This window comes from Osmerus eperlanus, chromosome 19, assembly GCF_963692335.1.
Source record: "Osmerus eperlanus chromosome 19, fOsmEpe2.1, whole genome shotgun sequence".
Lineage (NCBI taxonomy): Eukaryota > Metazoa > Chordata > Actinopteri > Osmeriformes > Osmeridae > Osmerus > Osmerus eperlanus.
The window spans coordinates 2,880,543-2,904,763 of NC_085036.1; the positions used below are offsets into that span (position 1 = coordinate 2,880,543).

Consider the following 24,221-nt stretch of genomic DNA (forward strand, 5'->3'; position numbering starts at 1 on the left):
CAAGGACATCTTACATAAAATGGGCCTATATAGTTAAGTAAAAAATCAGTGGAGGTTAAAAAGTATACTTTTTGGTCAGAGAAAGTAGTGAGTACAGTTTAACTTAGCTTTGCAACTTTAGTGATTTGCCCTCTTTAGATGCCCTCTGTTAGATGTTCCTCTGTGAACAGAAGCTCAATCAGCTTTATCAATATTTGTATGATCTGGTTTCATAGAGGGTAATATGTCTGCTTTGCTGTGGAAGAACTTGTCTATACTAGTTTGACCCAACATCCAGTGTGTATTAATCTCACAATCAAATATACACACGCATACACACACACACTTATACACACACCACACACACCATCACCCACACACTCTGTCTGCCTGGGATCATTAAACCGTTTCTCTTAGTAACATAAACTATGTTTCTGTGCTTATCTGTCTGCCTGCCTGCCTTTTTGCAGGGCTTGTCCAGCGTTGTGTGATCATCCAGAAAGACGAGAATGGCTTTGGGCTGACGGTGAGCGGAGACAACCCTGTGTTTGTGCAACTGGTCAAGGAGGGTAAGTGGATCAAATAATGTATTTCAAATACGCAAATCGGACCTTGAGTTGGAACGCCAGCATTCAGATCCATAATATGTTCCCTCGTCTCTTCTGCCCCTGTGCTGTAGATGGCGCTGCCATGCGAGCTGGTGTCCAGACTGGTGATAGGATCATCAAGGTGAACCCCTGTTCTCTTTTTGTGCCCATAGGCCCAGTTTAAATTCCTTTCCTGTGAAACATCTCCCACTATTTTTACCTTCATGGGAACCTGCACCCCACTCCTAAGCTGCAATTATGTACTCTTCAAATGTTTCCTTCCCACCTTCCTTCCTTTTGCTAAACCATCGATATGACCCTGACTCAGATTTCTAACAGCTGTTAGATTTCTTACAGGGTCCACACACTTCCCTCCATCCGGCTGCGTTAGATAAGAGACTACCACATAGGAAGGACGCATTCATAGAGTAGTCAAACAGAGCCCCCTGCTTCTTCAAGTGTTGGCTAGACCCCTGCAGGCTTCTGCAGTAGATCATGGGTCATGCGTGTAATGCCCTCTGCAGAATCACCACTCTGACATCTGCTGGCTGGAGGGGGAACTGCAATGTAAAATCCCCACAAGGAATTGTTTGACTAGTATTTATTTATTTATTTAGTGGTTGAAAATGAATCACTAGTGGATGTCAAAGGAATACTGCTCATATAATTTTTTGGAACGTTTTTTTTATTTTTTATGTAATGCTGCTATCATTTTCTTAGGTTAACGGGACCTTAGTAACACATTCGAACCATGTAGAAGTTGTCAAGCTTATCAAATGTAAGTCATCTTACTTTCTATGAATGTTGCATTAAACTATGATAAATCAGCTATGTACATGACACAGCATGACATAAGACGCAGGCAGGCTTCATGACAATGACATGTACCCCAAACTAACCCTGTCCTCTGCAGCGGGCTCCTATGTTGCCTTGACGGTGCTGGGGCGACCCCCAGGCCTTGTCCAAATCTCCCTGGGGGAAGGGGAGGGAGACTCAGGCCTGTCCCCTTCCCTTTCTTCCCCCCACTCCCCAGGACCCACGTTGGGAGAGTCGCTCGGTCTCTCCCCCTCCTCCACCACCAGCCCCCAGGACCATATCACCCCCCCGCTGGCTCTTTGGGTACGTCCACGTGTATGTTGTTGGGGGGTGGGGGGTTGTTGCATGTGTATGCATGTAGATATTTGGGAGAGTTGCGTGGGTGTGGATGAGATAGGGAGTGTGTGTCGAGTGAGAAAGTATGGTTAGGGTTATGTTGTTTATGAGGGTCCTTCTACTTTTCGTAATTATTCTGGATGTCTCTTATTTATTCACTCTTTCTTACCTTATTCACTCTTACCTTCTTGTTCATACAGAACTTAGAAATACAATGTCTCCTCACCCCATGTATGATTACTCTTAGATAAACTGTCTTTGTTGAAACATCTTAGTACTCCCTAAATTCCTTTACTCTTCTTATTTAATTTGAGGACATTCTTTCTCTCATCCTCTCTCCTTTTACACATCCCTTTCCACCGCATCCTCGCTTTATATTCTTCCCAGTTTTTTTGTTTCATTCATCCATCATTTCCCCTGTGGTTGCTTAACCCTTGTGCTGCCTTCGGGTCACATGACCCAAAGGTTCATAACGAACCATCGTTGTGTTTACCCAATTTTACCCAATACAAAAACAAATACAAATCATTTTCTTTTAACCTTTGCAATGTGGGGGGTCTGAGACAGCCCAACGGTTAAAAGAAAATGCTTCACTTTGTTTTTGTATGCGGTAAAGTTGTCGCAATACGACGGTGGGTCACAATGACTGATGGGTCAGAATGACCCGAAGATTCTGTGTTGTCAGTTACATCTATCCTCAAGCCAGCCCTCCTCTAGACCAGTGGTTCTCAATCCTGGTCCTCGGGACCCCCTGCCCTGCATGCAACACACCTGATTCAAATGAATGGTCGTTATGGAGCAGGGAAACATCTAAAACATGCAGGGCAGGGGGTCCCGAGGACCAGGATTGAGAACCACTGCTCTAGACAACATATTTGTCCTTCTGTGTCTCTCATGCCTTATTTTTGATCCTTCATTCATTTGCCCCCCCCCCCTCTGCAGGAAGAGAACAGTGCTGTGCACAGCCAAAAAGTGGACATCCTTCATAAAATGCTGACTAAAGAGTACCAGGACTTACAGGCAAGGCTTGGGAGTGAAGAGAGACAAAAAGAGAGAGAGACCTTTTTGCTTTGCTCACAACCATTGAGTACTATTACACTCATACACACGAGAAGAGAACCAGAATCAGAATTCGGTTTATTCGCCATGTGTTCGGTTTATTCGCCATGTAACCACGTACATGGCGTACATGTAACCACACACACAGTCCATAAAACTCGCATAAGGGTCTTTTGGCACAGGTGATTTGATTCCAACTCTTTGTCCAGTGTTCTGCATGGGCTCTTTAAACATTATCTTTGAAAAGTATCTCTCTGGGGAGTACTGGCCCACCCTGCCCCTGGTTCAATGATAAAAGGGTTGGAAATTACTTGGCCTCTGTCTGTCAGGGCTCTAGAGGGTAGAGAGAGAGGGAGAGAGATAGGGAGAGAGAGAGAGAGAGCGAAAGAGCGGGACACACAGAGACACACACACAGAGACACACCCACAGAGACACACACAGATACATCAGCTGGATGAGATAGAGCCATTACTTTTTGTTTCTCTTTTGTCTGCGCCTCTATTTTTCTCCTGTATTTAGTCTCTTTCTGTTTTCCTTCCACCTATCTCTCTGTTTTGTTCCCCCTCTCTCTTTTTTTCTCTTCTCTTTCTATCTACACTATTAACAAACACAATACTATTCCATGGCAACCAAGTAGACAGCAGGGGTCATCTGCTTTAACCACAACAGTATCATAGAGGTGATTATCTCTTCTAGCACTATTACTCTCAGTTCCCTTATGCCAAGGCCTAGAGAACTGAGACCATGTGAAAGTGAAGCACTTCCATTTCACACACACACACCCACACCATCAACTCCTCTGTGCTGTCCACTAACACTCCAGACAGACTTAGGACAAAGGGCCTTGCAGTATCTCCCCCAGCCGCCGTTCTGACATGTGTTGACTGTTTGTCGTCGGTCTGCAGGCAATGCAGGAGGAGTATAGCAAGAACCCCACACCCAAACTACTGAAGGAGATCCAGGAGGCCAAGAAGCACATTCCACTGCTACAGGGCCAGCTCAGTAAGGCCACAGGGACACCTCAGGTGAGAACAAACACACAAATACAGAGAATCATCAAAAATCAGTTTTCACAAATATATATTGAGTGTGAGTGCGTGCGTGTGATTGTCCACTGTCAGGACGGCCCCCTGTCGCCCAGGGATGGTGAGGCAGAGGAGGAGGGGACTGATGGTGATCAGACCCCCTCCTCGCGGAGAGAGGGCAGCAGTGACTGGCCCTGGACTAACAACAACACTGTATGTACTGTAATAAACCTTGACTCCGCTATGGAATGTAGATAGTCAATGCAGGCTAGTGAGAGTACACCGCTGGACATAGGAGAGGGAACACTCAAGGTACAACAATGTTACTTTATTTGAATTCATAGGATAGAGCATTGAGCCAGGCACACAGATCTTCCGGCATTAGTTAGAGCCCCCGCACATAGAAACCCCCCACCGGGCCAACCAAGGTGTCTGTCACTTGGACAGCCCCTCTAATTTAAACACCCCCACGGGGCACGGCAAACGTGTCTCACACTACACACCCACGCTCAAATCCCCTTAGGGCACAGCAAGCAATGGCCACACGGTGCTATCACACCCATACTTCACCGCAATGTCACGCATGTCTCGGGACTGCTGGTGGGGTCTCTCTACTGTACGGGAGCGCAGTTGCCTCCCGCGGTACTCTAGCTCGCCGCCTTATGGCTTTAAAATCGCAACCTCCCTAAAACTGATCATGAGCGGTTACATACAAAACGAACAAGGGATAGAGTTTAAAAGCCCTATATACTCAACTCTCCGGGGGTTCGAGACCCTCCCCTGGGGTCTGCGCTCTGTGAGGCTGCTCCAAAGACAGCAAGAGAGCCTCCTACACAGGCTGGGAGCAGGCAAGGGTACGCCTATAGCCCCGCTATCTAGGTCACCCTAACCCACCAGGAACCTCGCCCTGTCCCCCTCGCTGTCTTTATGCCGGCAGGTGGTCTGCGAACGCCACCACCCCCCGATTGCGTACAGTGTATTATACTTTTGTGATGTCCACCACAACGGCTCCCAGACCAACACAACACCCTACCGATCTTCTCCCTTTTATATACCTCTCGACACTCCCTTCAACAGGTGCAGCCACTTGCCTAATTGTCAGCGCAGCGCTTGACCGCTCCCCTAACTACCCCCGTCATTCACTACAGTACCAACACACACATTCATGAAACCAGCCTTTCCTACTGGCACTATCGTTCCAAATAGTGTTTATCTGCTAAGTGTGTCACTTCCCCGATAGCTGTTTATGAATGTCGCAAAATAATTTTTTATTTTTATTTGTTGTCTCCAATCGCTTTTGAGAATTTAAACTTTTTAAATTGAAGGTCTACACATTTCTGTAAAAGGTAAAATGAGCAGTATGAGTTTCCTGATTTATACTTAACAATCACAAAATATGTTGGTGTTGATAGGCACCATGAATTGGTGAATTTTCAATAGAATGTGCTTGTATCCGAGTCATTTTTGCCAATATGGCAGCCATTCAGATTGTGAAGCTAAATAATCAATTGCTATTCCTGTGTGTGTGAAATACATTGCTTCCACTGTAGCACTATTTGGAAGGCCAACCATGATCAAATTTTTTAATAAATAAAAAGTGTGGGTAAAACTGTTGGCTATGTTTTGGTTTATTTATTGCCGAAAGTTATGCCTGGCAAGCTCGACCAGGGGTCGTTCAGAGGGATTTGAAATGGTCTATTGTTCTGGTGTTTGTCTCTGTCAGGTGACTCCAAGTCCTTTCCCCGAGAGTCCGTGCCAAAGAGAGACCCCCTGCCACAGCCCAAAGACCCCCAAAGACAGCATCAACTGCCAGTTGTCCGACACCGAGGACACACCCGATCCCGTGAGACACGCATATTCATACATGCACAAACACACACACCTCTCTGTATTGTGTGTACATACACTGTCAAACACACTATCGTGTGTACATACACTGTCAAACACCTACTCCCAGACCAAATAGCATTTACATTTGTTTTGATGGCTTATATGTGTGGCAGTGTATCCAGTCCTTGTCAGACTCTAATGCACTGTGGTTCTGGTCTCCCAGTCCGGTGTGGGAAGCCCCTCCTCCTGCCTCAACCCGCAGATCATCGGAGCAGAGGATGACTACTTTGATACTGAGCAGGAACAGGTAAGAGTACATAACGGAAAAATTAGTTTTATGGCTTTAGCCGCTTAAGTTGCCTGTCTGTTTTTGTTCCTTCTCTCATTCCTTTTTCCTCTCCTGTTTATCTATCTCCCCATCTTTCTTTTTCCTTCCTCTCCATTTGTCCATTTGTCTCTCTCCCTCTGTCAGATTAATGGTCAGTGTAGCTGTTTCCAGAGCATGGAACTGCTCAAGTCTAGACCTGCTCACCTGGCTGCCTTCCTACATCATGTGGTCTCGCAGTTTGATCCGGCACCTCTGGTGAGAACATACACACATACACGCACACACACAGACAGTCCATTTTGTCAACAGTGTCTTATACCCAGTGATGCCGGTAACGCGTTACTTAGTAACGCGTTACTCTAATCTGACCACTTTTTTCAGTAACGAGTAATCTAACGCGTTACTATTTCCAAACCAGTAATCAGATAAAAGTTACTTGTCCAAGTCACTGCGTTACTATTTTGTCATTAATAGTCAAATATATTTGATTTCTTCTTGCGTCTCTGGGAGTTAAGCCTATGCGACAATTAAGTCACGTTTTCAGCACTAGGGTCACGTCACGTGTATATACATAGACCTACCACTCAGCGACACAAACAACAATGTAGCAGGAGAGAGAGAGATGCGCATTTTCGAGTTGGAAATACAATCACTATTTTGAGTATTTGTCAGCTAAAGATGTAAATATCAAGGTTCGTTGTACACTCTGTGCTGGTGGCGACAAAGTGCTATCAAGCTACAAAAACACGAAGTCAAATTTGAAGAAACATTTGGAGTCGCAGCACTGCACAGTCAAACTTATATAGACGGTTGTCAATAGGTGCGTTCGACTTCATGCAGCACCGGCGGCGCTGCATGAAGTCGAACGCACCTATTTTTATGTTGAGGCGGCGGGGTTGTTGTCGGCAGCTGCTGAATGTAACTAATAAAGTAACTTGTAATCTAACTTAGTTACTTTTAAAATCAAGTAACTTGTAAAGTAACTAAGTTACTTTTAAAATCAAGTAACTGTAACGTAACTAAGTTACTTTTTCAAAGTAACTGTGGCAACACTGCTTATACCACACATATACCACAATGCGTATGACTTTTACGTATAATTATGTATTTTCTCTCCTAAAGTGGGGTCATACATATTCTTTTAATCACTTTGCATATGTTGATTATTCATTAATTAGTTCAGTTGATCAGTTAATTAATTAAATGTTAAGTGTTTTGCTGATTTCTGCCTGTTGTCCCTGGGTCTCATAGCTGTGCTACCTCTATGCCGACCTATATAAGCAGACCAATTCCAAAGAGACCAGACGGATCTTTATGGACTTTCACACCTTCTTCATGGACCGAGCAGCGGTGAGCTGGCATCACACACACACAATCCAAACCTCCACAGCCCCGATGCCCTTGTTACAGCCTCTATCTTCCTCTATCTAAGCCCTCTGTGACATGCTTGCGTGTAAAAAGGGCTATACAAATAAATTTGTTTGATCTTAAACAGTCTACAATCTAGGTTAGCAGGAGAATCAGTGTCCTCACTCTCTCTTGCCAATTTTCCATTCAGGGTTTCATAATGTAACATGCTGTATGGTACAACCCCCTAGGTAACTAACTCATTGGCCAAATCCTTTACTCTCAACTTAACCTAATTAAGGCCCATAGCCTATCAGGGGCAGGTTATCTTCTGAGAATGTAACTGTGGCACACTGTAGAACTAGTGTTGACATCAACATGTTCTTAAGTTAAATTTCGGGAGACTGCCAAAAGAGATTTGAATATGAGTAGTCTCAGTGGTGGTTATCTCAGGTAACTGGAGTAACTGACCTCCAACTGCTTGTATCTGTAGAAATGTAATGAGAAATGCTAGCATGAATGCTAATACAGCCATTATCATTTATTTGGGGGGTTGCCAGAGGATGGTCACAGGCTAACATTTATGGGATTTTTGCCGGGGCAGGGATTTTTAAGGGATTAGTGTGTGTTTGTGTGTGTCAGAAAGACAGGTTGTGGTGGAAGCTTCATGTCATGAATCTGTCCAATGTGGACTTTTTCCAACGAAAGGGAATAGAGAAGTGACCAAAACGATGCTCAGTATCCTTTCAAATCTACTTTCAACAATGGTAGTTTGATATGGATTGCATTTGTTGGGGCAGCAGAATTTGACCGTTTCTGTTTAACAGTGATATTACAAACTTCCTTTTTTCTTTTACAGAATCTTAAAGTCGCAGTGCCTGACTCTATCGCTTCTGAACTGGGTATGCTCTTATTGTGTTCCTATCGTATTCACAAGACATAGTGAATTCAAATTAGTGGTGGGCATAGATTAATTTTTTTAATCTAGATTAATCTCACTGTAATCTTGGCGTTAATCTAGATTAAAATGGCTCATTTGAATTCCGCCGAAGGCATTCAGAATATGTGTGCTACCCAAATAATGACTAAAAGTAAGTCTTTGAGAACGGGTTCCTCAAGCCAGGTGGCGCATTAGACCAGGAGCTCATCTCCTGTTTCCAAAATGCATCACAAACTGCTTGAGAAAGCTGTTCTACTATGATAATTGGTGATGAAAATAAATTATGTTCAATAAGATGTACTTGTGTTTCTTATATACTAGTGTAATAATTGGACCAATACGCTGTTCCTATTGGTCCAGAAGACGTTCTCAAAAGTTAATAATACCGTTTATATACCTCCCGAATGTTCGCAGAGGTAAATAAACGGTTTTATGGACCTAGCAACAAGCGGTTGCCTTGGAGATGTAGCCATTGACCTTAACAACGTTGCATCTGCTCGGCAACAAAGTTGCCTAAATTGCCTAAAAAAAAACTAAAACAACCAAATGGTTTCTGCACAGGTCCGCAAACGCCCCGCAATCGCTTCCCGTTTTAAAGAAGTCTGAAGCAGACAGAAGACGAATTGATGTTGTTGATATGTTGCCTTGGAGATGTAGTGACGTCCCCAGTGCAAGTGCAGCTGATTGCTCTGACAACGTGGCGTCTGCTCCAGATTCGTCCTGTTTATCACGGCAACCCGGCCCCTGACGCAAGCGGTTCTTAATACGGACCAATCACAGCCAAGGGGTATCCGTAAAATGACGGACGGACAGACGGATAGTCAGGAAAATCAGGAGGTGCACGTAGAGCTCTCCGAGGGGCTCGGAGAGGGCACGGAGAGGGAATTCCTTGTTGGAGAGGGCGTTCCCTGTGTCCGTCTCCGTACAAACGGAGAAGTATAAATCTGCCTTTAATTTCGGAGAGCTACGGAGACCCCCTTGGCTGTGATTGGTCAGTATTAAGAACCGCTTGGGTCAGGGGCGGGGTTGCCGTGATAAACAGGACGAACAGAATCCTTTGACAGCCATTGCTGTAAGTTTTTAGAATTCATATTTCAGCTAAACATTACATGTAAATCAGCATCTGAATTAAAATGTGACGAGAAATGGGCAGTGTAGTTGCTGAAAATGTGCCTATTTTATTGATGAAACGGCTAATTTGTAAATTTGCTCCGACTTCACGATAACCTAGGTAAATAAACACTCCACGACGACTTACAAAAAATCGTTGCGCCACCTACTCTTCTGGCGGTGAATTGTTTTCAGCACCCACAGCCTACGGAGAACCATAAACGAAGTCTATCCGTGCGTATCCGTGCGCCCGCCCATCCGTAAACGGAGACGCAGAAGCATATTTCGGCCTGTACTGTTTAGCTGAAATATGAATTGTGAAAACTTACAGCAATGGCGGTCAAAGGATTCTGTTCGTCCTGTTTATCACGGCAACCCCGCCCCCACCCCTGACGCAAGCGGTTCTTAATACTGACCAATCACAGCCAAGGGGGTCTCCGTAGCTCTCCGTCGCTCTCCGAAATTACGACGGATAGTTACAAAATTCAGGAGGTGCACGTCGAGCTCTCCAGGGCTCTCCGAGGGCTGACAGAGAGCTCATAGAGGGCGTTCCACGGAGACGAGGGCGTTCCCATGTGTCAGTTTTTCAAAAAACGCAGAAGCATATATCGGCCTTTAGTCTTTTCGAGGTTTCCATTGGGAAGCTTCTTAAAAATACATTTTCCCTGAAGCAAACCAGGCGGCTTCATAGCTGCATCCATGTTAGCACTTCACGTTTGATGTGATAATTTCATACACAAGGCATACACACAGGTTCGAAGACTCGTTCTCGTCCCCTACAGTGCAATTCGGCTAGGTATACATCCGCGCTAAAATATCAAGGTGAAAGTCATCATAGCTTGCGTAGTATAGACCCAGCTCCAAACCCAACTTTGAGAATAGATTAACGGCGATATTTTTTTTATCGCCGATAAGAGTCGCAGCGCGTTAACGCCGATAACGGCCCACCACTAGTTAAAATCAATGAACGCTGTGGTTGTGAGTGTGTGTAACAGTGTGTGTGTGTGTAAAGGCCGCAATATGCTTCTGCGTCTCCGTTTACGGATGGGCGGGCGCACGGATACGCACGGATACGGACGGATACGGACGGATAGACTGCGTTTATGGTTCTCCGTAGGCTGTGGGTGCTGAAAACAATTCACCGCCAGAAGAGTAGGTGGCGCAACGGTTTTTTGTAAATCGTCGTGGAGTGTTTATTTACCTAGGTTATCGAGAAGTCGGAGCAAATTTACAAATTAGCCGTTTCATCAATAAAATAGGCAAATTTTCAGCAACTACACTGCCCATTTTTCGTCACATTTTAATTCAGATGCTGATTTACATGTACTGTTTAGCTGAAATATGAATTGTGAAAACTTACAGCAATGGCGGTCAAAGGATTCTGTTCGTCCTGTTTATCCCGACAACCCCGCCCCCGCCCCTGACGCAAGCGATTCTTAATACTGACCAATCACAGCCAAGGGGGTCTCCGTAGCTCTCCGTCGCTCACGACGGATAGTTAGAAAATTCAGGAGGTGCACGTTGAGCTCTCCGGGGCTCTCCGAGGGCTGACGGAGAGCTCGTAGAGGGCGTTCCTCGGAGAAGAGGGCGTTCCCATGTGTCTGTTTTTCGAAAAACGCAGAAGCATATATAAGCCTTAACAGGCTGTGTGTCCCCTCAGAACGCCGGAGACCAGAGCTCATTCCTGAGGACTTACACAGACAGTACACACAGGTCCTCCAGGACACACTCCTAGCTGACATCCAGAAGAACCTGGAGGACTTCAGGTAACACACACACCCTGAAATGCCGCGTGCCTTATGCCCACTATATTGTTTTTATTGTCTATATTTGCACCTGACCCAGGTCAATCCAATATTTGCAGCATTTTACTAATTTGTTATGGATTGTTTTTGTCTGAGACAATATAGACCCAAATAAATCATCACTCACTAGAACAAATGCCCTTGTTTTGCTTTTTTCTACTCATTTGTGTGTGTGTGTGTAGGCAGAAGCGCAGCATGGGTCTGACGCTGGCGGAGACTGAGCTTGCCAAGCTGGACACGGAGAGAGTGCGGGACCGGGTGGCACTGGAAAGAGAGCGTTCCTGCGCTGAACACATCATCTCCAAGATAGAGGATGTGCTGTGAGTAGCCATGCATACACCCACTCACGGAGGACAAAGCACACACATGCAGAACAGATCACAGAAACACACACACAAAGTACACACATATTTCAGACATGCACACAGATAGATATAGGTTATGTCCCCAACTCACAGACGCAACACACAAAGATACATATAGGATAGAATCACACAAACAAACACTGCACACACAAACAGAAAAATACACATACAAACACAAAAGCCAATTTTTTAGGTGATTTTCCAGTCTCTTCATTTAAGGTCCCCAAACATGCCAAACCTGTGAGATTTAAGGGATTAAGATACTTTGGGTTTGACATTTTGACTTACATTCTTCAGCCTGTGAACATTCCTGATGAGCATCTCTCACTCTTCAGAAACATCTCTGTTGTGTGTTTTTGATGTTAGTGTGTTGGTTAACCACTAGAAGCTCATGAAAACTTACCCTAACAAAAGCAATTTGTATTAGACCCATGGTTTGCTTATAGCATTTTAATCCAAACTCCATTCAAACCTCTTAGAGATTTCTACACATGCTTGTTCATGCGTTTACTGTATGAAACAAAATCAGTAGTTTGTGTGTCTCTGTCTGTGCATGTGTGTATGAGTGTAAATTAGCTAACTATGTTATGTTTCTCCTCTCTCAGCCTGACATCACCCTCCACTGAAGAGGAGAAGTGGTAAGTTGGCCATTTGTATCACATTCTCATTTTCTCTCTCATTTGTCTCTTTTATTCAGTGGGCCTGCCTGACATTTGGGCTCTTAATTCGACTTTCTTATAGACGAGGATTGTGTAAGAAGTTGAATTGAATGATGTGACAGATGGCTTTGGCCGTTATAATGTCTATTATAATCAATTTGAATTATTTTCTATTATATTCGATTTAATTTCTTTATGAAATGAATTTGCTCAAGTATATGGTTTGTCATTGATGAAGTGACAGTCTTTTAAGCATGCAGTGCTGAGTGTTGCTGGCAAGTAATTGAGAAGGAGGTGTGGTTATGCGGTTAGTGCAAGAAAAATAGAATAGATTTCTGAATGAGTTCTTAGTACATGTTATGGTATTAAAGACTATCCATAACTACAGACTGTCCAAGTCACAGTGTACGCATACACAGTTATTTACATTTACATTTAGCAGATGCTGTTATCCAGAGCGACTTACAATAAGTACAGGGACATTCCTCCGAAGCAAGTAGGGTGAAGTGCCTTGCCCGAGGACACAATGTAATTTTGCACGGCCGGGAATCGAACTGGCAACCTTCAGATTACTAGCCCGATTCCCTAACCGCTCAGCTGCCTAGATATACTGTCCATTGCACAAAACCTTTCATATTGTACAGTTTAAGAAACTAGTGCATAGTGCCCGTAATTCGGTCAGTGATTAAGATGGCAGTGAAACACACAAGTACAGATTACTTGAACTCTATAATAGTGCCCGTGATACAATTGGTGGCACACACACACAGATTCCTTGAATTATAGATAGGGCACAGTGCCCGCGATGATGTCGGTGACACACACAGATATCTGGAATTATGGATAGATAGTGCCAGGGCCAGAGTGGGACCCATTTTCAGCCCAGGAGTGTAATGGCCAAAACCAGCCCATCCCCACCAGGGGCAGAGCCATACGTTGTAAACATTCGGGGCTTAGCCTGAACCTAGGACATAGTTTATGATTTTGATGTGAGCTGAAATCGGAACTTCACATGAATGCGGCACACGTAGCGCGTGAGATTTTTTTTGCATTAATTTCAGTGCAAAATAATTTTTGGAGCTTTATGTAATATAAACATTGTTATATTTGCCGGAAATGACAACCTAAATTTTTACCTGAAAGATTCGGGGCTTTTGAGAAAACATATTTGAAGTGACATCTTTCTTTTTTTTACCTGGATTTTTCAGTTCCATTTTATTATTTTCGCATCAGCTTAATCTTGCTAACTTGCTCCACAACAATGGTTGAGGGTTGTCTCCATGGCAACAACCTTGGTACACGCGCTTGTGTTTGAGAAAGAGAGCATGCACGACAACTGAAAACGGCACTTTTTAATGCACAGTCTGATCATGCGCTTATTTAAATTAAAACCTAGTGTAACCTGTTAGCTTACTTATCAGTCACACAATAACTTAACAAACTTACCACATATTGTTTTTTCACATACCGAATAAAACGAAGAGAAAGCATTTCCCACCGGGAATTCTCCCTATTCCCCCTGATGGACACTCCGGGCCTGGATAGTGCAGTGCCCGTGATGCAGCTGGTGATGACAGTTCTTCTCAGTGGTTTTGGTACCCAGCGGTCCGAGCACATTTAGCGCCCTGGTCAAGGGGCAAGGTTTACACCACCCACCCCCCCTGGGATGCAAATCTGGGCAGAACAGCTGATTCAGGCAAGTGCAGGGGCGGAGGGGTCTGTGTTATGGTTAACTTTCTATGGGCCACGGATGAAGCGGTACTTCATCTGTACATCTCACTGCTCTTCGGTCCTTGAGCTGCTAACTGTAAAAATCAGACCCTCCTACCTGCCTCGGGAGTTCACTGCGGTCGTCATGAGTGCAGTCTACATCCCCCCTCAGGCAGATAAGGCCCCTGCTTTGGATGAATTGTATGGGATTATCAATGGTCTGGAAAATATGCACCCAGAGGCAGCCTTCATTGTTGATGGTGATTTGAACAGAGCCAAATACTATCAGCACATTGACTTCTTCACACGTGGAGACCAGACCCTCGACCATTGTTATACAGCATTCAAGGGCAGCTACAAACCCCTCCCCCGCCCTGCTTTTGGGAAGTCTGATCACACCTCCATTCTTCTCCTCCCCGCATATAGACAAAAGCTAAAACAGGTCAGACCGGTTGCGAGGTCAGTTCACCTATGGAGCGACTAGAGTGTGACGACCCTCCAGGACTGCATTGATACCACTGACTAGCTGATGTTTAGAGAGGCAGCAGATGGGGACATTAATGAATACACGGACACTGTTTCCAGCTACATTCAACGCTGCATCGATGACGTCGTCCCCAAGAAGGCTGTCCAGTCTTTCCCTAATCAGAAGCCATGGGTTGATGCCGCGGTCCGGCCAACCTGAGAGCCCGGTCTGTCGCCTTTAACTCTGGGGACCCTGATCAGTACAAGAAGGCCAGATACAACCTTCTTAAGGCCATCAAAGCAGCGAAAAGGGCTTACAGGACCAAGGTGGAGTCCAGCTACCATGGGTCTGACCCCAGGCGCATGTGGAGTGGACTTAAAGCCACTACAAACTACAAAGGGAGAGGCTACAGTGAGACCCAGTCCTCTGTCCTATTGCCAGACGAGTTTAATTCCTTTTACGCTCGCTTTGAGAGGGACAGTGACGACCCCCCTGCAGTGGAGCTACCTGAAGGCCTAGCCAGTGGTGTGCCTACACTAACTGTAGCTGAGGTGAGGCATTGCTTCAAAAATATTAACCCTCGCAAGGCACCTGGCCCAGAAGGCATATCAGGTAGGGCCCTCAGGGGCTGTGCTGACCAGCTAGCAGGGATCTTCAGTGACATCTTCAACCTCTCCCTCAGCCTGTCTGTACTCCCCACCTGCTTCAAGAGGACCACCATTGTCCCTGTGCCCAAGAACACCAAGTTCACCAGCATGAACTACTATTGCCCGATAGCACTGACCTCTGTCATCATGAAGTGCTTCAAGTGGCTAGTCAAATCATTCATCTGCTCCTCGCTGCCTCCCACCCTGGACCCTATGCAGTTTGCATGCCGGTCCAACAGGTCTACAGACGATGCCATTGCCCTGATTATGCACACCGCTCTCTCCCACCTGGACAAAGGGAATACGTATGTGAGGATGCTGTTCATTGACTACAGCTCAGCATTTAACGCCATCATCCCCTCCAGACTGGTCTCCAAGCTTGTGGACCTGGGACTAAGCACCTGCCTATGCAAGTGGATCTTCCACTTCCTGACGGGGAGGCCACAGGTGGTGAGAATGGGTGACCGCACCTCATCCACACTGATGACCAACACAGGCACCCCCCAGGGCTGTGTGCTCAGCCCTCTCCTGTTCTCTTTGTTCACTCACGACTGTGAGGCAACGCACAGCTCCAACCGCCTTGTTAAGTTTGCTGACGAAACAACCATCGTAGGCCTCATCTCAGTGATGAGTCAGCCTACAGAGAGGAGGTTGATACCCTGACATCATGGTGTCAGGACAATAACCTCTCTCTCAACGTCAGCAAGACTAAGGAGATAATTGTGGACTATAGGAGGCGGCAGGAGGAGGAGCATGCACCCCTACACATCAACGGATCCGAAGTGGAGAAGGTCAGCTGCTTCAGATTCCTCGGGGTGAACATCACCTGGTCTGCTCACATGGACAAGGTGGTCAAAGCGGCCCGGAAACGCCTCTTCTTCTTTTTTTTTTACATTGTATTTATTGATATTTGGTTTACAACATACAGGTAGTACAGACATCACAACTGAAAATACACAGTTGTAAACGTTTCACCCCGCTGCCCCACCCTATTTCGTTGAGGAGATCATAGATTTGCAGGGATACAAAAAATAAAAATAAAGGATGACCTCCTCTCCTCTTACATTTACATTTAGTCATTTAGCAAACGCTCTTATCCAGAGCGACTTACAGTAAGTACAGGGACATTCCCCCCGAGGCAAGTAGGGTGAAGTGCCTTGCCCAAGGACACAACGTCATTTGACACGGCCGGGAATCGAACTGGCAACCTTGAGATTACTAGCCCGATTCCCTAACCGCTCAGCCATCTTCCCCCCCCATCCCTAAAACCCTTCTCCCCACCCCATATTCCCAGACAGGCAGGCGTCCAACACAATAAAGGCAACAGAGTCAGGAAAAGAAAAGAAAAACAAGCAATGTAAATTCACACATAAGCAGTAAAGATGCATATTTGGCAAGATAAACACCAATTACATATCAGTACATCTGCATACAATGGTCAACCCACATCTGGCCGTGGCATAGTATCTACATAGTTCTTAAAACCAGACCAACATTTATCAAAGAGATGTGGTTTCCTTTTAAGGTTAAACATAATTTTTTCCGACACCATGTATGAGGAGATTTCCTTGAGCCACATGGAGAATGACGGAGGATCTACACTTTTCCAGAGCAAAACAATACATTTATTGCCAGCTATCATGGCCAGTTTGGTAAAGCGCACTTTGGAATATCTGATATATCGCCTAACAGGGCTAACCTCGGTGAGCAAGGGACCTCAAACACTGTAATCTCCTTAAGAGCCTCCCATATAAAGCCCCAGTAAGGTTTCAGTTTATTGCAGTCCCAGAGCATGTGAATAAGAGTACCTGTCTCTGTTACATCTAGGACAAAGATCTGAGAGCGAGTCATTCATCTTATGGAGTCTTTCTGGTGTAAAGTAGATTCTATGTAGAATGTTAAACTGCAGTATTCTATGGCGACTGTTGTATGAGAAGGACAATGCCTTCTCACATATTGATTCCCAATCATGAAGTTCAAAAGTACAGTTCAGGTCTTGCTCCCATTTGGTCCTGGAATTTAGGGGTGCAATGCCTGCCAGGGCCGAAATTCTGTTATATGTAACAGACAGAATTCCCTTGGGGTGTGTGACATCTTTGAGGATATCATTAATCGGGAGAGGCCTAGTGGGGGTGCTGTTCCCAAGTGTACTTATAAAGTGTCTGACCTGTAGATACTTGAAGAAATTAGGAGCTGGGAGGTGGAAGGTTCTACTTAACTGTTCAAAGGTCATAAGTGTATCATTCTCATAAAGGTCCCCAAATTTTTTAATTGCCTGCTCGTACCACTTTTTAGTGACGGCATCTCTAAGTGCACATGGCAAGACAGGGTTGGCATGGAAAGGAGTATATCCTATGAAGTACAATAACACTTTTAATATGAGTTTGGATCTCAGACCATATTCTGGCTGTATGTCTAATAATGGGATTATCAGTGCCATTCCTCAGAGTGTGATATGACTTAATATAAGGAATACCGGCCAATGGCACACCTGACGTGTGGCACTGTTCTATTTGTTTCCAGGCTGGCGGGTTAGCTAGTTCTGATTGCCAGACCCATAATGCCCTGGCCTGAGCAGCCCAGTAATATATCTTAAAGTTAGGAAACTTCAGTCCCCCATGCCTGGGTGTGTTGTATAGAGTTTTGATTTTAATTCTCGGGACCTTCCTCTTCCAAATAAATGAGGAAATTAGTTTTTGCAGTTTCTTAAAGAAATTGTTATGTATAGATATAGGAAGGGTCTGAAACAGGTAGAGGAACTTCGGTAGGATATTCATCTTAATACAGTTCACTCTCCCGATGAGAGAAATTAGTAAGCGCATCCACCTATCCAGGTCCTTCTCTACTTTGTTAACCCTCGTGCTGCCTTCGGGTCACATGACCCAAAGGTTCATAACGAACCATCGTTGTGTTTACCCAATTTTACCCAATACAAAAACAAATTAAAATAATTTTCTTTTAACCTTTGCAATGTGGGGGGTCTGAGACAGCCTAGCTGTTAAAAGAAAATGCTTCACTTTGTCTTTGTATGCGGTAAATTTGTCGCAATACGACGGTGGGTCACAATGACTGATGGGTCAGAATGACCCGAAGATAACACAAGGGTTAAACAACGAATCATGGTTCAGTGAGAAAATACTGTCTAGTTGGCAAGGGATCTTTAAGCCTAGGTAAGTTATAAATTGGGCATTCCACTGAAAAGGAAAGTTGTTCCTTGAGATGTTCTCACCTGGAGAGTTAAGAGGCATAGCCACACTCTTTTGTGCATTAACCTTATATCCAGAGATCACATTATACCTTACTAATAGGTCTGAGAGGGCAGGCATGGACGAGTCTAAGTTGGTGAGAAGTAAGATGATGTCATCTGCATATAGACTTATGACATGATTCTCAGACCCAACATTCACTCAGTTATGAGACCGTACTGCGATGGCTAGGGGTTCAATTACCAGGGCAATAATTAGGGGAGACAGAAGGCAGCCCTGTCGGGTGCCGCGTGATAAAGGAACGGGGGTTGAGATTACTGTGTTGGTCTGTACCATAGCGGTGGGGTTAAGATACAGTATGCGGATCAACCGTAGTATATTTGGGCTGACATTTTTTTCAAGGACCGCGAAGAGAAAGTGCCACTCTACACGGTCAAAGGCTTTCTCCGCGTTCAGTGATATCGCTATGACCGGGTTCGCCATGGATTTGGCACAGTGTATTATATTAATGAGTCTCCTAACATTATCTGATAGTGAACGGTTCTGTATAAATCCAGTCTGGTCAACATTAACAAGAGAAGGAATTACTTTCTCAAGTTGAGTGTCAATTATTTGTTAGAATTTTATACTCCGATGATAAAACCGAAATAGGTCTATATGATTCACACAACCTAGGATCCTTCCCTGGTTTAGGTAAAACTATAATAAGGGCCTGCTCCAGGGTTTCAGGCAACCTACCATCCTTGATGGAGTAGTTTAACATATCTAAGAAAGGATCTATAAGTTTAGCTGCAAATGTCTTAACCCTTGTGTTATCTTCGGGTCATTCTGACCCATCAGTCATTGTGACCCACCGTCGTATTGCGACATCTTTACCGCATACAAAAACAAAGTGAAGCATTTTCTTTTAACCGTTGGGCTGTCTCAGACCCCCCACATTGCAAATGTTAAAAGAAAATTATTTTTATTTGTTTTTGTATTGGGTAAAATTGGGTAAACACAACGATGGTTCATTATGAACCTTTGGGTCATGTGACCCGAAGGCAGCACGAGGGTTAAAGAAGTCTATTGAGAAACCATTAGGCCCCAGAGCTCTCCCTGAAGGTAGTCGTGCCATGGCGTCCAATACCTCTTGTTTGGTTATCACCTTCTCAAGGACCCCTATAAATGAGTCAGGTATTTTAGGAATTTCCAGCCCATCTAGGAATTCATGCATTTTTTGTGACTTTTCACCCTGTGAGGAATAGAGAGACTTGTAAAAGTCTGCAAACACCTGATTGATGAGTAGGCGGATGTGGACCAGCTCTCCATCGTTCCGCTTAATAATAGGGATATTCCTAGCGGCGTCTTCCTGTCTTATCTGCCACGCTAACAGGTTCCCTGCATAATCACCATGCTCGTAATAACGCTGTTTTAGCCTGGCCATTGCATTTTCCACCTCCCGTGTAGTAATGGTGTCATTCCGCCTTCATCACCGTCAGCTGATCCAAGACGGCTTGTGATTGTAACTGAAAGTGTTGCTTTTCAAGATTTTTAATGTCCATTTCTAAAGTGTTTAATTTGGCGACATATTTTTTCTTCCAGGAGTAGTAACTAGTGATGTTGCCTCTTATATAGGCTTTGAAGGCCTCCCAAACAATAGCAGGAGAGGCAGAATTTGAATTAATATTAGAATAGCATTCAAGCTGTGTGTTAATCATTACAACAAAGTCACTGTCATTGACTAAGTGGTTGGGAAATCTCCAGCGAGAGTCCTTTATAGCCATTTGCAGCAAAAGCGGAGCATGGTCTGAGAGTGTCCTCGCTAAATATTCACAGGACGAGACTAGATGGGTTTTAGATGCATGAATAAAGAAGTTGTCAATTCTAGAGTAACCTTTATGTCTATGTGAATAAAAGCTATACTCACGGAGAGAAGTATGTTGCTCTCGCCATATATCGAGTAACTGTAGGTCTGAGAATTCTCTTTGGAGTGTCTTGGCCGCTAAGGTTAAAGGTATGGGAGTGGAAGAGGATCTGTCCATCTGTCCATGGTTACCTGTTACTTTAACCCTTGTGTTATCTTCGGGTCATTCTGACCCATCAGTCATTGTGACCCACCGTCGTATTGCGACAACTTTACCGCATACAAAAACAAAGTGAACCATTTTATTTTAACTGTTGGGCTGTCTCAGACCCCCCACATTGCAAAGGTTAAAATAAAATAAAAATGTATTTGTTTTTGTATTGGGTAAACACAGCGATGGTTCATTATGAACCTTTGGGTCATGTGACCCGAAGGCAGCATGAGGGTTAAGAAGGAGGTTCACATAGAAGGTGGGGTCATCATGGTTTGGACCATAGGTATTAACCCTTGTGTTATCTTCGGGTCATTCTGACCCATCAGTCATTGTGACCCACCGTCGTATTGCGACAGATTTACCGCATACAAAGACAAAGTGAAGCATTTTCTTTTAACCGTTGGGCTGTCTCAGACCCCCCACATTGCAAAGTTTAAAAGAAAATTATTTTAATTTGTTTTTGTATTGGGTAAAATTGGGTAAACACAACGATGGTTCGTTATGAACCTTTGGGTCATGTGACCCGAAGGCAGCACGAGGGTTAAGCATTGTGACCCTCTGTTCCCCAATGAACCCACTGACCATAATATATTTGCCCCCACTGTCCTTTTCTACATGCTCTGCCTGAAAGGGAATCCCTTTCCTTATAAGAATAACTACTCACCTTGATTGAGAGGTAAACGAAGAGTAGTATATTTGCCCTTGCCATTGTTTCCCCAGTTTGTCATGCTCCATGTCAGTCAGTTAACGCCGCGATTGCCTGCGATCGCCTGCGATCTACAGCGATCGTTTCGGCAGCTGGTCTAATTTTTTGGCGAGACGCTTGCAAAATCGGCTGCAGGGTGATGAAATACACCATATTAGTTGATATATTTGAAGAAAAAAACATAATAAGATTTTACTCCATTAATTGTAGACTACGGTGAACATTTGTAAAGTTATAGACTTTATAATTACACAATGTTGCTAACGAACGTCCTTTACGTGTTGTGACCCTGATGAAAACGAATGAAAATAAACGGATTGATCCGTTGAGCTAGCATGCCCATAGTTGTTTTGTTTGTTTGAGAGAAACGAGTTGTCACGCGTTGCACCCAACACACACACGTGCACACATAGCCTATAGAGAACCCCCAAGTCGATTTCTAAAATCAGCATCAAATGAATTCTCGAAGTTGAAAAGCACAGGGAGTTGTTGTATGACCCCCAGCAACAATTTTACAAGGACAAAGTTGATAAGGATCAATGCTGGGAAATCGAGCGGGCTCACTGCCATGTTTATGTACCATGTCAGCGTAAAGGAAAGCTCAGAGTAGCAGAAAGGCTTGGTGACCGGCGCGGAGAAATTCGCGTCTGGTGTGAACAGCTTTTGCTCAGTCGTGGCGCTGCGCGGCGCGTCCAGGCGCTTCACAGCCAGTGTGTCCCAGGCGTTACCGTAATGGAGTTTTCCTTTCGTCCGTGCGGCGTCGAGGAGTCTTGTCACGTCTGTAAAGCGAAGCAGCCGGATCACTAGGGCCCTGGGACGCCCGCCTTTGCCAAGGGAGCGTTGGAGTGAACGGTGAGCCCGCTCGATATCAATTGTGTCCCCGGGCCCTACCTCTAGATCAAGTATTTTCGGAAGTCACTCTTGTAGGATGTGTTCTTTCAAACCGCTAATTTCTTCCTGCGTCTTTTTTCTATAGTCGACGAAGTCTTGTTGGAAGACGTTGAGGCTTTCTGCGTAGCTAGCTTGCTCATCTTCAACCCCCTTGACACGCTGCCCAAGAGCACGGTTGTCACTGAGAAGTGTTTCTACTGACACAGCCAAAGTTTTCAGCTTTTGGTCTAACAAGGAATGGATTTTGTTGAATCCAAAATCCATTTCTTCGTGAAACCAAGCAGGCGGCACGTTGATATTAGCTACAGACGGTTCGTCACTACTAGCACTGTCCTTGGCCGTGGTCATTGCTATTAGCTTTTTGCCTTTATCGTCTTTCGTAGCTGTTTCAGGCTTTTTCCCCAGCATACTCGGTTCAATAGTGTTAGGATTGTGTTATTAAAATATGAATGTTATTTCTTTGCTGTCATTGTTGAAGGTTAAATTAGAATATAGGATTTATTGTAGGAGCTGGTTTCAATGCGACCGCCCTCTACGCCGCCATTTTTTCTCCCCCACGCCTCTTCTTCTTGAGGAGACTGAAGAAGTTTGGCATGGACTCAGTCATCCTCACTAACTTTTACAGATGCACTATAGAGAGCTTACTGACTGGTTGCATCACAGTGTGGTATGGGAGCTGCACAGACAGGGATCCCAAGGCCCTACGTAGTGTGGTCCGGTCTGCTGAGTTCATCATCAGCAGGAAGCTCCCAGCCCTACAGGAAACCTACCACACACGATGCCTCAGGAAAGCTGGCAGGATTCTAAGAGACTGTTACCACCCATCCTTCAGTCTTTTTACCCCGTTTCCTTCTGGCAGGCGAGTCTCGCACATGCAGACTGGACAACAGTTTCTTTCCAAGGGCCATCAGGCTTCTGAATGGACATTGATATGGACACTGATACACTGATACACTAGTCACTTTATGTAGCTGCCAACAGAGTTGGGCACAATTTAAGTTCATTTAATAATTTAATAAATATAAGAAAGTATAGTTTTGTAATAATACATTGTTGATTTGCATAAACATGGAGGTGTTTATTGAGGACCTATGTATTGTTGCGTAGCGGAACCAATGTTCTTGTGCTGCTGGGGGTCGAGTGTTTGTTGTATCGTACCTTTGAATAACTGAAGAGAGAAGCATGTGTTTGGTGCAGAGAGAAGCATGTGTTTGAGTTTGAGAATATAAAGAAGAATTTGAAGTTTGATTTCTACCCTATTTTGAGCGGCCAATGAGGTATGAAAGGTTATCTTTATGTTTAAACAACTTATAGCCTACATTATATATTTTTGTTTGTGATATGTTTACCACCGATGCTAATGCTCTGTACTGTACTCATTGTATGTTTTCTATATTTATCTATCTAGTTCTCACGGCATATTTGACGGCAACAAGTGTTAATAAATGTCTGTAAAACAAGAACGTCTTGTGTTCGTGAAGTTAACTGGAGGGTAGCTACACTTTACACACTGTCACTTTCAGCTACATTTAGTCATTTAGCAGACGCTCTTATCCAGAGTGACTTACAGTAAGTAGAGGGACATTCCCCCGAGGCAAGTAGGGTGAAGTGCCTTGCCCAAGGACACAACGTCATTTGGCACGGCCGGGAATCGAACCAGCAACATTCTGATTACTAGCCCGATTCCCTAACCACTTGACTCCCCGAGGTTATTATGTGTATTATGTGTATTTAGAGGTTTAGTATACTGTATTGAATATTGTATATTATTTGTATATTAGGAGGTTTACTACTATATTTGAGTTTATCATAGATGTAATCTATGTTCTGTGTACTTATGTTATCTTATGCCAGGTTGCTTTGCGTTGGCTTGTCCTAAGAATTTCAGTGCCCAGTCTGACCCTGTGTTGTTCTGTGCATCTGACAATAAAAGACTTGAACTTGAATGAAGGGGCTGGGATGAGTTCCCATGATGCCCGTGGAGGCACATGAAAGAATGTCGAAATGCTGATCCGAACTACGTAAATCTGGATTATAAAAACGACACCTGCGAAATTTCGAAATTCAGTTTGTGGTTTGACCTCCTCTGCGTGGGATATTAGTAATTATATTTTCTAAGCACAGACAGATGTGCCTTTTATATAATACATAATATTTGACTGTTGACTAGGGATGTATGTTGTTTTGTTTTCAGCACAACAATGCAGTATGTCATCCTCACCTATATGAAGCACCTGGGGGTGAAGGTCAAGGAACCTCGCAGTCTGGAACCTAAACGAGTCCGCATCAACTTCCTGCCTAAGATAAAGGTAATGGAGGGCTCAAAACACACATACGCTTTCACACAT

General features: G+C 44.4%; 1 protein-coding gene across 4 annotated transcripts in view; it reads left to right on the forward strand.

Moving 5' to 3' along the window:
• arhgef12b (Rho guanine nucleotide exchange factor (GEF) 12b) overlaps positions 1-24,221 on the forward strand; it is a 112,122-nt gene that overhangs the window by 63,735 nt on the left and 24,166 nt on the right. For 3 of the 4 annotated variants that reach the window (XR_009932759.1, XM_062485048.1, XM_062485049.1), the window contains 16 exons: positions 450-548; positions 659-708; positions 1,287-1,344; positions 1,480-1,685; positions 2,661-2,738; positions 3,684-3,803; positions 3,900-4,016; positions 5,527-5,646; positions 5,857-5,940; positions 6,106-6,216; positions 7,213-7,311; positions 8,168-8,210; positions 11,019-11,124; positions 11,346-11,483; positions 12,134-12,166; positions 24,068-24,182. Coding sequence is in view for 3 of the 4 variants with exons in the window: in XM_062485048.1 (XP_062341032.1) it covers positions 450-548; positions 659-708; positions 1,287-1,344; positions 1,480-1,685; positions 2,661-2,738; positions 3,684-3,803; positions 3,900-4,016; positions 5,527-5,646; positions 5,857-5,940; positions 6,106-6,216; positions 7,213-7,311; positions 8,168-8,210; positions 11,019-11,124; positions 11,346-11,483; positions 12,134-12,166; positions 24,068-24,182 (1,577 nt within the window). In the remaining variant the exon portion in view is untranslated. The remainder of the gene's footprint in view (positions 1-449; positions 549-658; positions 709-1,286; positions 1,345-1,479; positions 1,686-2,660; positions 2,739-3,683; positions 3,804-3,899; positions 4,017-5,526; positions 5,647-5,856; positions 5,941-6,105; positions 6,217-7,212; positions 7,312-8,167; positions 8,211-11,018; positions 11,125-11,345; positions 11,484-12,133; positions 12,167-24,067; positions 24,183-24,221) is intronic. The other variant, XM_062485050.1, reaches the window with a different exon arrangement.